Source organism: Otolemur garnettii, unplaced genomic scaffold, assembly GCF_000181295.1.
Source record: "Otolemur garnettii isolate 467f Iridium unplaced genomic scaffold, OtoGar3 scaffold00001, whole genome shotgun sequence".
Classification (NCBI taxonomy): domain Eukaryota; kingdom Metazoa; phylum Chordata; class Mammalia; order Primates; family Galagidae; genus Otolemur; species Otolemur garnettii.
In genome coordinates, this window is record NW_003852396.1 from 46,499,139 (window position 1) to 46,514,616 (window position 15,478).

Genomic DNA, 15,478 nt, shown 5'->3' on the forward strand with positions numbered 1-15,478 from the left:
CCACCTTAGGTGTATGTGGCTGGTGCCTTAGCCGCTTGAGCCACAGGCGCTGAGCCTAGACAGTCTTTTCATCAATCTCTGGGAACCAAGGATTTTTCTACATTAATTTTATAAGGCCTGGCCTATCTGGGCCTCAGTTTCCCCATCAGGATCTATACTGTGACAGGAACATATGAGAAGAGAGCTCTGAGGGCCCATGGGGGAACCTGGGAGTTAAAAGCTCCTGGAACATCAGCGCCCTCTTGGGACTGTTCCCATGAGCCTCCCAGAGCACTAAAGAGCCAGAGTTGGAGACAGGTTTGTTGCCTCCCTGGGGTGAATTTAAGCTCTTAGAAAAGTCCCTTCATTTGCTTCCTCTTAAGGGCCACAGCTGTGGAGGGAAACTTCACCTCTGGGGAAGAGCTATCCAGCAGGGCCCTGGAGGATGGGCAGGGACACTGTCTGGTTGTTGGCATGGCAGGTATAGACACAGAGCTGGGGAAGATGCTCTCTGGTCACAAATGGCAGAGGGGCATGTGCCAATGATGTTGGGTATGTGTAGGGAGAGGACCCTGGGAGGTACAGTGAGGCCAGCTGTGGAGTGCCTCACATACCAGGCTGGGGAATCTGGGCTTTTCTCTGTGGGCTGCACCGGGAGCTGGGATTCCAGTGGAAGCTGCGTAGAGGGTAGGCTGGTGGCCCAGGCTGAAGCTAAAATCTACTTTGATGGCAGTGATCCTATTGAGAGAGAGGCACATGTAAGCAGGGAGCACAGCAGAGGTGGGGATGGGAGGGCTGGGAAGGGGATGTCCTGGGAGATGGGTTGGTGTTGGGGGGAGGAGTGTTCTTGCCTCCTGCCACTGCCCAGGATTGGAGGATTGGAGCCTAGGCCTACAGTGAGCCCTGAGGGCATGGGAGGCCTCCCAGCTCCCCTCAGCAGTCACAGTGTGTATATTCTTCTTCTCACACAAAGGCCAGAGCAGGGGGCCCCTAGGGGTGTCTGGCCTGCTCTTAGGGAATCTGGGCCGTGAATGCCAAACTTCAAGATGGGGACCTCTAGAAGGACTCTGGGGCCAGACCAGGATGTGTTTGTTTGTTTGTTTGTTTGTTTTGTTTTGTTTTTTAGCTCCAAGAGCTTTGGTGACTGTGGCAATGAAAAAAGTTCTAAAGTTAGATGAACTTGTGTCAGAGGTTGCCTCTTTGAACTTGGCCTACTGTGTTCAAGGTTGCCTCCTGAACTTGGCCTCTTCTGGTTGCTTCCACTTTGCTTTCATGGTCTACCTCTGTCGTGCCCAGTTCTGACCTTTCTGGACCCTAAAGGAAAAGCTCTCTGGATTTGGAAGACCTGGCTTTAAGCCTCTACCCTACCTCTCTCAAGCGCCACAAATCACTCTCACCTTTTCCCAGCCCCCCTACTCCACAGGGTTGAGGGGCCCATCTTTTTGGCCCTTGGCATTGTACTTATCTCCGGGAGTGCCCTTCTCCCTGACCCGGGCAGGGAGCTCCCCGAGGCTGGACAGAGGTCCCCTTCAACTCCATTCCGGGCATAACCTGGTGAGGAAGGGATGCATGGGTGGATGGGAAGGAGGGGAGGAAGGAGGAAGGGAGGGAGGGCAGGAAAAAAGAAAGACGAGGAAGGGAAGAAGAATGAAAGTATGATGGAGGGGAGGGAAGGAGGGAAGAAACATGAATGGACATGTGGATATAAAAGAAAGGAGGGGGCAGAGGACAGAAAGAAGGAATGGGGAGTGGATGGGTGGGTATATGAATGGAAGTAAGAAAGGAGGGGGGGAGCGGAAAGAAGGAAGGATGATGGACCGGTGAGGAAAGGAGGGGTTAGGTGGCTGGAAGGAAGGCTGCATATGGAGCACACTTGATAGTAGCCTAAGGGAAAGTTTTTTGGAAATTGTATAATTCTCTAAACCCACCAGGAGTACTGATGCCCTAAATGTGTAGCTTGGGCAGCTCTCTCTCCATGGGTGACTGGAGCTCTGGCTCCTCATCTGTAGCATGTAGTATCCTGGAGCAGCTCATCTCTAAAGGCTGCTCTTACTCTGTCACTCTTAACTGCTGACTTAGTTCCTTCCCCTTCCCTTTCCTCCACCTCAGAATGTGGTTTGGAAGGTCCATGTAGTTCTCCGTTTCCAGATCCCTGCCAGGTGAGAGGTAGGCCCTGTGGCCATGGTCAACCCAGACAAGACTATTCTGGGACTTCCATCCTACCCAGTGGGAGAGGGACATCAAGCAAACTCCAGTGGTTTCTAGAGGCTTCGTGGCCTCCTACTGCTGATACAAGGTGGGACCTAGGCTCATCTCTGTTACCTATGAGGGCAGCTCTGGAGAACAAAAGTGTCATCCATACCAGACTGTAGCCTAGAGCTGTCTTCAGAGAGGTGGCAGTGCTTTGGCCATGGGCTATCTTGGCTCGGCAGGGAGAAGAGGACCCAGAGAGGAGGGGAGCAGTGGGAACATGCAGGCAGAAGTGGCCATCTGGGCCCTGGAAGAGAGATGTCTGGTCAAGGTTCCATCTTCCCAGGGCACAGCCAAGGGAGGCCACAATATGTTAGAGTCCTGGGGCACCTAGCTGGAGACTTTGCTCAAGTGTTCAGTCTGAGCAGGAGTATTTAAAACTCAAGAAGCTGCTTGATTCTGTCTCCTCTGGTATCTGTGTCTGCTGGGGGCTAGAGGAACCTAGGGGGTCATGAGTTGAGGCCTCCAAACCAAACCAAAAGGTCTTCTGAACCCTTTCTCCCATGGGCTCTGGGCCAGAGCAGGTGGTTTTAGATAGGCTGGGCTGTCTTGGCCATTTCCTTCTGGCCATTAGGGTATGAGAGAGCAGGAGTCCACATTTTTTTTTTTTTTTGAGACAGAGCCTCAAGCTGTCCCCCTGGGTAGAGTGCTGTGGCATCACAGCCACAGCAACCTCCTACTCCTAGGCTCAAGTGAGTCTCCTGCCTCAGCCTCCCAAGTAGCTGGGACCATAGGCGCCCGCCACGACACCTGGCTATTTTTTGGTTGTAGCCGTCATTATTGTTTGGTGGCCCCGGGCTGGATTCGAACCTGCCACCTTAGGTGTATGTGGCTGGCTCCTTAGCCATTTGAGCCACAGGCACCAAGCCAGAAGTCTACATTTTTAAAAATCCTCAGCAGATCCTTCCTACATCCCACTCATACCCTTAGCCCAGGCTGCAAGCAGCAGGAGAGGAGCAGACCCCATTGGTTACAGTGCCTTTGGAGATGCCTGCCCCAAGTTTCCCCCTGATGTCTGAACCCTCAAGCAGTATCTCTGACAAATGATCAATTAGCTTCTATTTGAATACCTCTGGGGATGAGGAACTCACTATACAGTTGGTGGTGTGAGTTCCTAGAAAGATGGGGGGTAAAAAAAAAAGTTGCCTAACGCCCGAGGGCAGATGTAGATCTTCAGTTCTAGGTAGGACAGAACCTGAAAGACCATGTTAGTGAGGTATAGACACATGAAAAAAACAGCAAATAGACTGGAATAGGAGGGAAGAAAGATGGAAGGTCTGGCCGTTGAAGGACTTGACTCCACGATAGCTGTCCCTTCTTATTTCTTTGCGAACTTGAACTTCAGACCCAGCAAGCTGGATTGCTCTTATTAGTCAGGGTAGCTAAACGCTTTAACAAATCACCTGCATGTCACATTGATTTAACACAATGGAAGCTGACTTCTCACACAGGTAACAGTTCACTGAGGAGGATATTTAGTGGACCCAGGCTCCTCCCCTCTGGTGGCCTCAGGGCTTCTGAGTTTGGGCGGCAATGAGGGAAAGAAAGCAAGCATGGAAGACTGACTAGGAAGTTCTTAGGTCCCTATGTGGCGGCAGTGTACATCCCCTGTGCCCTGCGGAGGGCACTGTGGCACATCAGCTTGGGTCCTGCTGCAGGAGGCTATGCAGACGTCGTCCACACCCTGCCTGTCTCACTCGACAGGTACCGAGCTTATCCGCTGCGGGCAGGCTTCCCCTCTGATACTGTGTCTTTCTCCCCACAGTATGTGGCCTTTGCTTCCCTCTTCTTCATCCTGGTCTCCATCACCACCTTCTGCTTGGAGACCCACGAGCGCTTCAACCCCATCGTGAACAAGACGGAGATCGAGAACGTCCGCAATGGCACACAAGTGCGCTACTACCGGGAGGCGGAGACCGAGGCCTTCCTCACCTACATCGAGGGCGTCTGCGTGGTCTGGTTCACCTTCGAGTTCCTCATGCGTGTCATCTTCTGCCCCAACAAGGTAGAGTTCATCAAGAACTCGCTCAACATCATTGACTTTGTGGCCATCCTGCCCTTCTACCTGGAGGTGGGCCTGAGTGGCCTGTCGTCCAAGGCTGCCAAGGACGTGCTGGGCTTCCTGCGCGTCGTCCGCTTTGTGCGGATCCTGCGCATCTTCAAGCTGACCCGCCACTTCGTCGGTCTTCGGGTCCTGGGCCACACTCTCCGCGCCAGCACCAACGAGTTCCTGCTACTCATCATCTTCCTGGCCCTGGGCGTGCTTATCTTTGCCACCATGATCTACTACGCCGAGAGGATAGGGGCACAGCCCAATGACCCCAGCGCCAGTGAGCACACGCACTTTAAGAACATCCCCATCGGCTTCTGGTGGGCCGTGGTCACCATGACGACGCTGGGGTACGGAGACATGTACCCGCAGACGTGGTCCGGCATGCTGGTGGGGGCACTGTGCGCGCTGGCGGGCGTGCTCACCATCGCCATGCCTGTGCCCGTCATCGTGAACAATTTCGGGATGTACTACTCCTTAGCCATGGCTAAGCAGAAACTACCAAAGAAAAAAAAGAAGCATATTCCACGGCCACCGCAGCTGGGATCTCCCAATTATTGTAAATCTGTCGTAAACTCTCCACACCACAGTACTCAGAGTGACACATGTCCGCTGGCCCAGGAAGAAATTTTAGAAATTAACAGAGCAGGTAGGAAACCTCTTAGAGGCATGTCAATCTGACCTTTCACCTCCTCCCCTTGTAGCGATGATTCCATATCCAGTCAGACTGCTTCCTTAGTTCCGTGGGCGACCCGGGACCCCGCACTCAGTATCGAGCTGTGGATCCTGGGGACCCAGGGAGATGCTGGGCAGCTAAATTCAGAAGGCAAGAGCCTGGCAGAGGAACCTCACTGTGGCCCTGGGTAAGGAGGTTGACGCGGCTGGTCTCATGACGTGCTGAAGAGACGACACAGCCGCGAGGGTGCTGAGGACTGCCCCAGGGGCTGCTGCCCAGGTGGGCAGGAGTTGAGCGTGAGTCCCCGACTCAGGCTACTGACCCAGTGCTGGGGTGGGTGTGGTTGGAGGAGCCAGACAGCTTTTGATATGGTCCTTCACATGGCTCTCTTCAGGCTGTGGGGACAGCAGAAATGGTGCATGGGATCTGGGTAGGAGGGTCCCTCACAAAGGCAGTAGCAAGGATTCTCACCCCCCAACAGAGCCTGTCTCCATAGCCGAGTAGAATTCCTTCTCTGACTCCGGCTGCCTAGCTCCAGACCCTCCCTCGGAGATGTCTCTAGCCCTCCGTGACAAGCTTAACTTACCCCGCAGCATGCCGAACCAACTCATCTTCTACCACCACTCTAGAGTTTAGCATTTATCTTTAGGAACCTGTTGGAGTGACTCTAGCTTTCACGTTGTCTGTTTGGGTTGATGGTCGAGTGGGAGTTTCCAGTGAACTTCTGATGGAAGCGGCTGGTGAGCAAAGGACTAGATGGGGCCACCACCCTGGGCAGCTTAGATGAAAGCACTACAGACCAGCAACAGCCTCCCACCAAGGGTTCTCCCCATTTCTGGCGGTAGGGACTGCAGCAGCAATACAGACATCCCAACCAGTGTACAACCACTTTCCCGTGAATTCACTGGGGTTGGGGAGTGGGGAGGGGGGCCATGAAACAATACTAGTCACCGTGGGATATATTCTAATATTCCATGGCTAGTGGTTCGTTATGGGACTCTCTCAGTTTTATGAGAACCTGCACATAGCACATAAAGTTGATCACGGGGCTCTGGTCTGAAGATATAAAAGCCCATAGTCTACCTCTACCCATGGAATACCATCGACTTATTCTGTGGACACAGGGATTTCAAAGGAACAGATGACCCAGACAAGAATGACAACACTGAGTAAGGGGGTGTACCCGGGTGAGTGGGAGGTTGGCATGAGAGCTGCAAAGGACATCCCCGTGCCCAGGTTAGGCAGGGGGTTGCAAGCTAGCTCAGTGAGGAAGTTTCCCTGGTCTGGGTAGCCTCCCCCAGTGGATGATTGGTTTTTTGCCCCTGTTCACATGTTCTCTGACCCACTACCCCACCCTTATCCTTTCTGGTTTCATCCCATGGCTATGATGGCCAGGGCAGTGTCCCCCAGGCCTACTCCTCTGCCCATGGGGCTTTCTAGCTAGCCCCCTTTGCCCTGCCCCGTACCCTTCTGTTCCTGGGTTACCTGTAGGCACCTGATGGGAATGTGGCTAGGGTCCTGGGGTGGGCAGGGGGGGTCAGAGGTTGAAACAGAGGTCCCTACCGCTCTGCTTTGGATTCGTTAGCCAGGCATTTGACCTTCTTGGGGCTCTGGGGGAGGGTCTGCCCCAACTCTACTGTAGGCCCAGCCCAAAGTGCTTAGCCTGAGTGGTACCACCAGGGCTCTGCTTAGCCCTTGCATTGTATCCCTTCCAACACTGAATCTTTCTGGATTGGTGCCCCAACCTAGGTGCCCCAAGTTAGTTCATCAAGGACCCCCACTGTGCTCCAGGCAGGTGCAGATTCCTCTGTGCAACTAGACAAAGGCAGTATTACCCATGTGAGGGCACACACATGCATACACACAGGAGTGCAGGTGTGTGTGTTCAGACATAGTCCCTGGGACACAGCCCTCTTCCCATGCTGCAGCAGATCTGGACAGCCCAGACATGTCTAGGGATGCCCTGGGCTCATCCACACAGCCTTGGCAGCCCTGCTCCTAGGAACCAGCTTGCCCTGGCCCCAGGTTTCACGGATCCAGACAGCTCTGGCTTGGATAGCCTTTGTGGCTGAGGAGGCATTTGGGGCCTTCCCAAGTTTGCTTCTGGAGCCTGGATGTCCAGATGCTCCTGCCACTCCCCTGTATTCCCATCACACTCCCTCCCTACGCCCTCCCCAGGCTCTTACCTTCCCTGGTGGCATTGGTGCTGTTCTGATGTCTAGAGCCATTCCCCTCAGCTCAAGACCCACTCTGAACCTCACCCTGCACCAGAACACTCCTTTCTCCACAAGCTGGTGTGTGATCCAGACTAGGTACCACTAGGTATGTGGTCCTTAGGGGCATCCCTGAGTCCTTCCCATTTGTCTCCTCTTCTGCTTGTAGCTGTGCTCCTACATGGGCAGGGGTTGGGGTGAGTATGAGAGAGGGAGCAGAGGCCAGAGGCAAGGAGAACCAAGGTGGGGGTCCTACAGGAATTGTGGGAAGTGAGCTGCAGACCCACAGGGCCTCTCCAGCCTCATGCCACCCCCAAGGGCAGTCAAGTGGCCTCACGAAAACCTGGAGTTCTCTTAATTCCACTTTTCAAACTAGATTAGGCCACATGTAGCTTGCTAGGCCCTGAGCCACTCCCAGGCCAGCCCCTAGTCATGCTAGCAGTGCCTACCCCTCACCTCCATGAGTGGTCTCTCCTGAAGCCTCAGTCTGTGTGTCTGTCACAGGAATGATCTGGTCTCCTTCTCTGTGTGTAGCTGGCATGGTCTCAGTGTTTGGGGGTCTTGTCCTGGGAGGGTTGTCAAGGGTTTAATGCTCACCTTGTTGTAGGTGTTGACAAGAGGGTACCCTGGGCACTGCCTGGGGCTGAGGGCCCCGGGAAACTGTGCCTCTCTCAGAAAGGGCCACCTGCTCTGGACAGCTCAGAGTGCTTCCTCTGTCTGCCATGTCCATTCACGTGTGTCTTGTCCATCTCTGCGCCTGTGATGTGGGTTGGTCCTTTGTGGTGCCGCGTCCAGGGCTGCAGGGTCTTGCCATAAGCAAGCAGAGGGCAGCAAGGAGGAACGGGTGGTAGCCAGGCTCCCTTCCTGCCACAGCACATGAGCGGCAGGGAGGTTCCAGAGAAGCTCCTGCCTGGGCCCCCGGGAGCTCCCACAGCAGCCTCTGGGTCATCTTTGGTGAGGGTGTTCTCCTCCAGAGAAGCAGGGTCCAAAGTCCCCTATCCCCAGCCTCTGTATCTTCCCCTGCTGGGCTGCAGCAGCTGCCCGGTGAGTGGTGCTAGTCCATGGGGCAGGGTCGTGCTGGGTTGGGGATAGAGTCGACCAGGCAGGATGTGGGGCTGAATTTCTGCAGGGATCTGGCTGCAGGGTTGGCAGCGTGGGCCCTGAGGGGGCTCCTTGTTGCCCAGGAAGAATACGGGTAAAGCAGCAGTCACCCATGCCTGACTGTAGGGCCAGGCATGGGTGTTCTTTTCTGTGTTGTTCACATTCTCTCTCTTTCTCTCTCTTCACTAATCATGTTTCTCTCTCTTTCTCCTCGTTTTGTCGCATGAACTCGTGCCGGTTCTCGTGATTGTACTCTGCTCGTGTCTCTCACAGACTGTCCCCATTTAGCCTGGGACGTTTTCTCTGAGACCCCAGCTGGGCACATCCCTTGGGGCTCAACCTAAGGAAATGCCCAGTGACTCCCCTAATCCCCCACCCCATGTGCACCCCCTGCCCCCATACCCGCTGCTGATGTGAACAGTAAGTACTTCGGTGGTGCCTGGAGACCAGGGCAGAAAAGCCAGCCCTGCTGACTGAGGGCCAGCCTTGGGTTCTCCTTGCTCCAAAGTTTTAAAAAAATGACCCTCTCGCAGATGCTCATCTCAGCCCATTTCAAGCCTGGAAACCATCTCTGAGACGCTGCCCATGTTGCCATTTCATCATTGCAAGCCTGTGGGTCGAGTGGGGGCCTGGGGGACCCTGAGCCAGGGAAGGCAGGTTGTAAGACAGGGTGGGGGCAGGGGGTCAGGGATACTTGAGGGACTCACATTTTTGCCTCTTTCCAGGGGTTTCCCAGATTTAGATAGTTGACCCTCCTTGGGGCCACCCCCGTGAAGTTGGGGAGAGAGAAGGCCCCCATTTCTGACAGCATCCCACACTAAGATAGACCAGTAACCCAGGGATGCCAGGCCCATTGACAGAACAAGACTTAAACACCTCCACCCACTCAGAGTCTCCTCCTCAAAGGTCAGGGTCGAGAAAAGTAGCAGGCCCCAGGGGTGTCCTAGGAATCCCTCTGGGAGGGAAAGGTACCTGGCCCTCATCCCTCCAGGATCCCTGATGGCTGCTCCCTGTGCCCTGCCCCTGCTGGGAGAACCAGCCTGAACTTTGGGACCTTTAAAGGTGGTAGGAGCTGGGGGCTCAGAGGTGTGGGAGGGCTTGTGGGTGGGGGGAGGTAGAGTGGGGTTGCCCACCTCTCACCTGTCCCCTGGGTGAGAACTGCAGGCTATGGCCGTCTCCGCTGACAGGATGGCCAACTAAGAGACAGGAGAATCCTCACTTCCCTTCCCAGATGGAGATGCTGCCTGGGAGGACCCCATTTCTCCCTAGAGAATTCATGCAGGGTAATATGGGCCCCACCTTCCACATTCTCACCCTCTTCCCCCCACACTAGATGCCTTCCTTCTTCTCAGCACCCCCCTCCTTCTGCCCAAAGAGTCCCTGGGAAGAACAATGGGGTCAACTAGAATGGGGGGCAAGGCTGGGTACAACTGTGAGCATACATGTGCCCGCAGACACACCCCCATATGCTACGCAGTCCCCAGACCCTAGAGAGGCCCCAACCCCAGACATGTGGTGTCAGAGTGGTCTTGGTAACTGGCCTTTCTGGTTCAGAGTAAATTGGGAAGTGAAGCCCCTGGGATTTGTTAAGAAATGCACTGTACGTGAAATGCTTTACCATCTTGTACGAGAGACTTTTTTTTTTAAGTTCCAAAATTATGATGGGATTTTTTTGCATTTGCTTTATGAATAAACCTGATTGGTCCATTTCTCTTTTGACTGACTGCCTCTTTGTAGTGACATGATGTGTACACGGGCGGTGATCCCACCCACGTGCACGCTGAGCGTGTGCACGTGGGGAAGGATCACTCTGCGTGTAGTTACATGATGTGAACAGAATCACGAGAGAGTGTCACATAGGGTGGACATTGTCTCCAGCTATTTTCCCCTCTTTGATCTTTCAGAGAGCCTCCCCTGATGTGGTCACACCCATGTTGGTTTCCTTCTTCCACGAAAGGGCTTGTGTTTCAGGCTCTTGCCCCAAATGAAGTATTTGAGTTGGTGCCACCAGGAGGATTCTGCTTTGAGGGCAGAGAGTGTGGGGCAGGCTCAGTCTCCAAGAGTGATGGGGGGGAGCAAAGGCCAGTCAGAGCTACCTCTGCCAGCCCTAGAATCTTCCATGACTGTGCTCCCAGGACTAAGACAGAGCTCCTTGCTCTGGCCATACTCTGCCCCCACCAAATGTGCCCCCAGACCTCCTCCCAGGTTCCTTCTCAGGCTACCACAGAGGCCAAGACTCAAATTTTCCCCACCCAAGTCCATCAGCTGCTGTTGTCTTCTACACATTCATTTGCTCTGCTTTGCTGGGACACTGATGAGAGGGGACAGAGGAATGGGAGCCCCTCTCACATCCATGTCCTGCTGTCACAGCCTCATGCATACATCCCTGCTGTGCCTGTGCAAGCTGACCAAGCCTGCTGGGGGCAGTACAGGGTGGAGGACACTGGCTTGATATGTATGGGGACCATTGTAGGCTGAGTGATCAGCTTGGGTCTGTCTGCATAGAGGTGGAGCAGATGCAAGTCAGATCAGGTCAGCATGAGGGACAGAGGAGATTGAGTGCTCAGGCTTGGTCTGCATGGGGACAGGCAAACAGAGTGACCAGAGTGGGCCCATGTAGGGACAGAGTAGACTGTGTGCCAGGCCTGGTCTGTATGGGGAATAAGTATACAGAGGGACCAGAGTCAGTTGTGTGGTGACAGAGTAGACTTCTTGGCCAGGCATGGTATGTATGGGGCACAGGCATTCCAGAGTGACCAGAGTGGGCCTGTGTGGGGACAGTGGAGATTGTGTGGCTAGGCCTGATCTATATAGGGGACAGACATACAGAGTGACCAGAGCAGGTCCATTTGGGATGGGGGCAGGCTGAGTGGTCAGATAGGGTGGGGGCACATGGGATCTGAATGGACATGGAGCAGAGCTGGTCAGCTGGTCTGGATGGGGCTGGGAAGCCCGAGTGACTGGCTGGGTGAAGCTGGGAGTAGCCAGGCTCTGGTCAGCCACAGAGGGGTCCAAAAAGGGCTCCTCTCAGGGCTGGCGTGTTCCTGCGTGTCTGTCTGTCCTCTCCCTGAGCTCTATGTCTGGCCTTCCCCGTGACCGCATCTACACCATCCTGTCTCATCGGCCCTGCCTCCAGTCCTGGGCTAGCCCCCAGCACTGCACCAGCCGGGCCCATCACCAACTCATCTTTTTGCAAACTTTGAGCAAACCAGGAGTCCCTCCCTTCCAGCACTGTGGGTAGCCTGCAGGCTGCCTGGATGAGCTGAAACTCCCAGCCGTGCCTCCCCCGATGGCCTGCCCGCTTTTCCATCCTCAGGGACGGGCTGCCCTTTGCCAATGCCCCACCTCTGGCCTATCCCCCCACTAAACAGTTTTCAGTGTCTCAATAGCTTCTGCTTATATGTTTGAAGATTCCAAACTGAATGGGGAGGTGGCGAAGGCCGCGCTGGCGAACGAAGACTGCCCCCACATAGACCAGGCCCTCACTCCTGATGAGGGCCTGCCCTTTACCCGCTCGGGCACCCGCGAGAGATACGGACCCTGCTTCCTCTTATCAACTGGGGAGTACGCGTGCCCACCTGGTGGAGGAATGAGAAAGGGTACGTAGAGGAAGCTGGAGTGCTGTGCATCGCCCGGCCACCTCGTGCTCCCGCAGAGGGGTGGGCAGGGCGGCGGGCGAGGGGCGCTGAGGGGCAGGCAGGCACACTGATGGGCAGGGATGAAGGGAGTCCCCCAGGGTCTGTGTCCCTTTCCCCTGAGTGGAATGCCAGGCTGGCAGAGAGCACTGGAGGCCCCTGCAGCTGTGGGTTGGTAAAGAGCTGGGGTTAGAAAGGGCTGGGAACAGGCTGGTTGACTATATAGGCCATGACCCAAGGCAGAGAGTACCCAGGGATACTGGAGGAGCCTCAACTCTCCCAGCTGCTCTGGCAGTTGGCCAGTCAGGTCCAGAGGCAGAGTGATCTCTCCTCTCCTGTGGTTGAGGAGGGGGCAAGGAACCTATGGGCTTAGCTACCCCAAACCCATGTTCTGGAAGAGGCTTCCTTTGAAAAGACTCCACAGGCCAATGGGAGGGTGGCTTTGGGGCTTGGAATAAGGCCGTGGTCCTTGCAATCAGAATATTGTTGGTGGCAGATAGAGAACCTGCCAGGAGAAGGTGGTTAAGCAGGACTCTGCAGCCCCTTCTGTCCCCCCTGCTGGTTGGCCACTGCCCTGGGTGTGGTCAGCGCCCCCTTGTGGTTTGTGAGGGCCAGGGCTGGTGGTGGCCTCTGCTCAAGGTCTCCTAGCAGTGAGAACTTTAGGCTACCCGGCTGGAGAGAAGGGCTTCTACTAGAGCTTCAGCATGGGCTGGGGAAAGGCTTGGGGTGGGGGCCCAGAGCCCGGTAGCTCAAGGGCCCAGGCATTGGGCTGGGCCTGGAAGGTAGAGGAAGCTTCTCTTGGTGCAGCGGACTGGCTGGGCAGCTCGTGCATGTCTTGGAGCACCTCACATGCTCCCACAAATGCATGCTGAGTGGGGTGAGCAGGCTGGGTTGAACGAGGAGTCGGGTTTTTGAAAGCAACAGTTGGTGTAGCCTGTGCCATTTGCAACTGCTCCAGTATTTGAAGTGGTTAAACCATACACAGGAGAAAACAGAATTCAAAATCAAAGGCAAATCCAGAAGAGAAAAGGCAGCCTGCACTGAGACAAGGGACCATCCTCTGGTCTCTAGTGCTTAGTTGTGCCCACCTGATCTAGGCTGGCACCGCTTCTTTGCCCTGCCCAGAGGTCCCTTGGACCTCAGTGCAGTGGCCACTCCCGCATGGCGCTGCATGGCTGACGGCTGCCAGCCTCAAGGAGGGCCTGATGCTCCCCTTTGCAGCTGGCTTTGTCCTTCCTAGGTAGAGGTGCTAGCATGCCCTGGAGCAGGGGCAGCCCTGAGGAGAAGGGAGAAAGCAAGTGGCCATGCCCTGCCCACTAAGGTCTCATGGACTGCTTTTCTCCATCTTGAGTGACAGATCTATCTGTGTGGCCCAGAAGAGCAAACAGGAGAGTCTCTTTACTGTGCTGTCAGGAGCCCAGGAAGTATGGGATAAGAGAAGCCACATCTCTCTGCAGGGGTCAGGGAGCCCAGTGGTAGCCACTGTCCACAGGTGATACCCGTTCCCCAGTCCCACAGAGGCTTAGGTGGCAGAGTCTTTGGGAGGTGGCAAGGATGAAGTGCCCCACATCCACCCGCCCTGCACTCATGGAGCCATGACAGCCACCAAGGACTTGCTTTGCTCAGACTAATTGCGAGTCATAAGCCATGCAAGTATTGAATTGATGTGCAGAGCAGAAGTAGGGACTCAGCCCGTTCCCCAGAAGGGAGAGCAAGAGGCGTGCTAGGCTGGCGCACTGCATGGGAAAACCAAGCCAGCTGGAGAAGAACCTGCCTGCCTCTGCATGCGGCTGTTCTGTCTTTCCTCCTCCTTCCTTAAAAACTAAGTACCAAGCGGGATGGGAAAGCCAAGAAGAGAAGCTCAAGTGTTAATTGTATTCTTTACATACAGATCTTTGCAAAGAAAGCCCTGTCATTGCTAAGTATATGCCGACAGAGGCTGTGAGAGTGACTTGACCAGGCGGCTTGGCCGAGGACACTGGTGGCTATTAAGCATCTGGGTGGACCTGCAGCCCCTCCTCACCCTCGGACAGAGTAAATTCACGCCATGCAGGTTTGCCGGACGAGTCCGAGTGGCCCAGGCATTGTACTAGGACGGACGTAGCTTTTTCTACGGCCAAATGGTAACTGACCGTAGAGGATTTCTTTTCCTTCTTTTCATTTTTTAAAGTTTTATTTTATTTTGGGGGGGAGGTGGAGGGGCTCCTTAGCATGACTTGCATGAAGTTAAACAGAAAACCCAGCAAACCAAACCCACCACCCCCCTGCAACTGTATGATCACCCTAAATAACAATAACAGAAAGAAAAAGCAAAAGTTCTCTATTTTCTTTTAAAGCTCTTTACTTTTTATACACACGTTGTTGGAGCCAAACTGTAAGAGCGTTCGGCAGAAACCTGTACATTTCTGGGGGTGGGAAGTGGGGGAGGAGGGATGGGGATGGCGAATGGATTGCTTCCCTTTTTGTACACAAGATCGAGAGAAAAGGTTCCAAAAAGGGCGGTCGGTCAGTCATTGGTCATATTGACCTCACCTTCATAGCTCATCTCTCATGCGGAAACCGGAACTTTGCTCCAAATAGAATTGCGGAAACTCGCACTGCTGCTTTCTTCCCTCTCTGTTTGGCATGCTTGTGACCCAGCGGACGTCTCCCTAAGACCCCTGACAGCGGCTAGTCTAGGTTGATTCTCTCATCTTACCGGTGTGTAGATCCAGTGTGACCAACTTTCATAACAAATTGTTCATAGTAAATAATCAACACCGTATAGATTTTCCAAGTGTTACTTTAAAACCAGGATGTAGAGCACCAAAAGATCAGGACCATGGGAGGAGTGCCCTCCTCCAGCTTTACTAAGGCACAACCTGGCATTGTATGCAATTTAGTATTTCAGAGTAAAAAACTGCATGCCCAATGTTATGCAAAGCGATTCGAGCATGAAATAAATTTTGTATCATGGTTTCTGTATAGTCTAAAGCAGATTTGTTTTCCTGAAGCAATTGGAGGTTTGCAGAGACACACTTCTGCATCTTGAATAAATATAGTATTTTCCCAACAGAAACAGAGGACAGTAGCTTGGCTTTGGTCTGATTCTAAAATTAGTGGGGTAGGGGGGAAGGATGATATTTTTGAAAAACACATGCTTGAGTTGAAAAAGAAATGCAACATCTCGAGCTTTCACTGCAGCTCACAACATTTCCTGGAAAGAGCAATGATGCTTTAGCTCAACAACTTCCCCTCCCTGGGCCCTGGCCCCTGATAATAAAAAGCTGACTTTTGAGATGAAGCACGGATTTGGGTTTTTATTGCCTTCAGGCAGTGTCGTGATTCTGTTCTGGGCTCTGGTCTCTTGTGGCTGGGCTGGGGTCAGCCTGGACCCTGGCTCCTCTGGTCTGGAGGAGCCACCTTACGGTGTTTGCTGTCCTTTTGCTGGGGGGGAGTCAGGCCAAGGAAGAGGTTGTCTTCTGCAGGTTGGTTGAGCAGGGTAGCTCCCTGGGCTGAAGATCCTATTGGATCAGGGGAGGGAGGCAGCTTTCAGAAGGCACAGGACATACAAGGTTCTAACATAAGACCACAT

General features: G+C 54.1%; 1 protein-coding gene across 1 annotated transcript in view; it reads left to right on the forward strand.

Moving 5' to 3' along the window:
• Positions 1–15,187, forward strand: part of KCNC1 (potassium voltage-gated channel subfamily C member 1) — a 46,400-nt gene extending 31,213 nt beyond the window's left edge. Inside the window, exons 2-4 of the mRNA XM_003781150.2 lie at positions 3,995–4,928; positions 11,680–11,868; positions 13,796–15,187. Of these exons, the coding sequence (XP_003781198.1) occupies positions 3,995–4,928; positions 11,680–11,868; positions 13,796–13,860 (1,188 nt within the window). The 3' untranslated portion in view covers positions 13,861–15,187. The remainder of the gene's footprint in view (positions 1–3,994; positions 4,929–11,679; positions 11,869–13,795) is intronic.
• Positions 15,188–15,478: the final 291 nt, after the last annotated feature.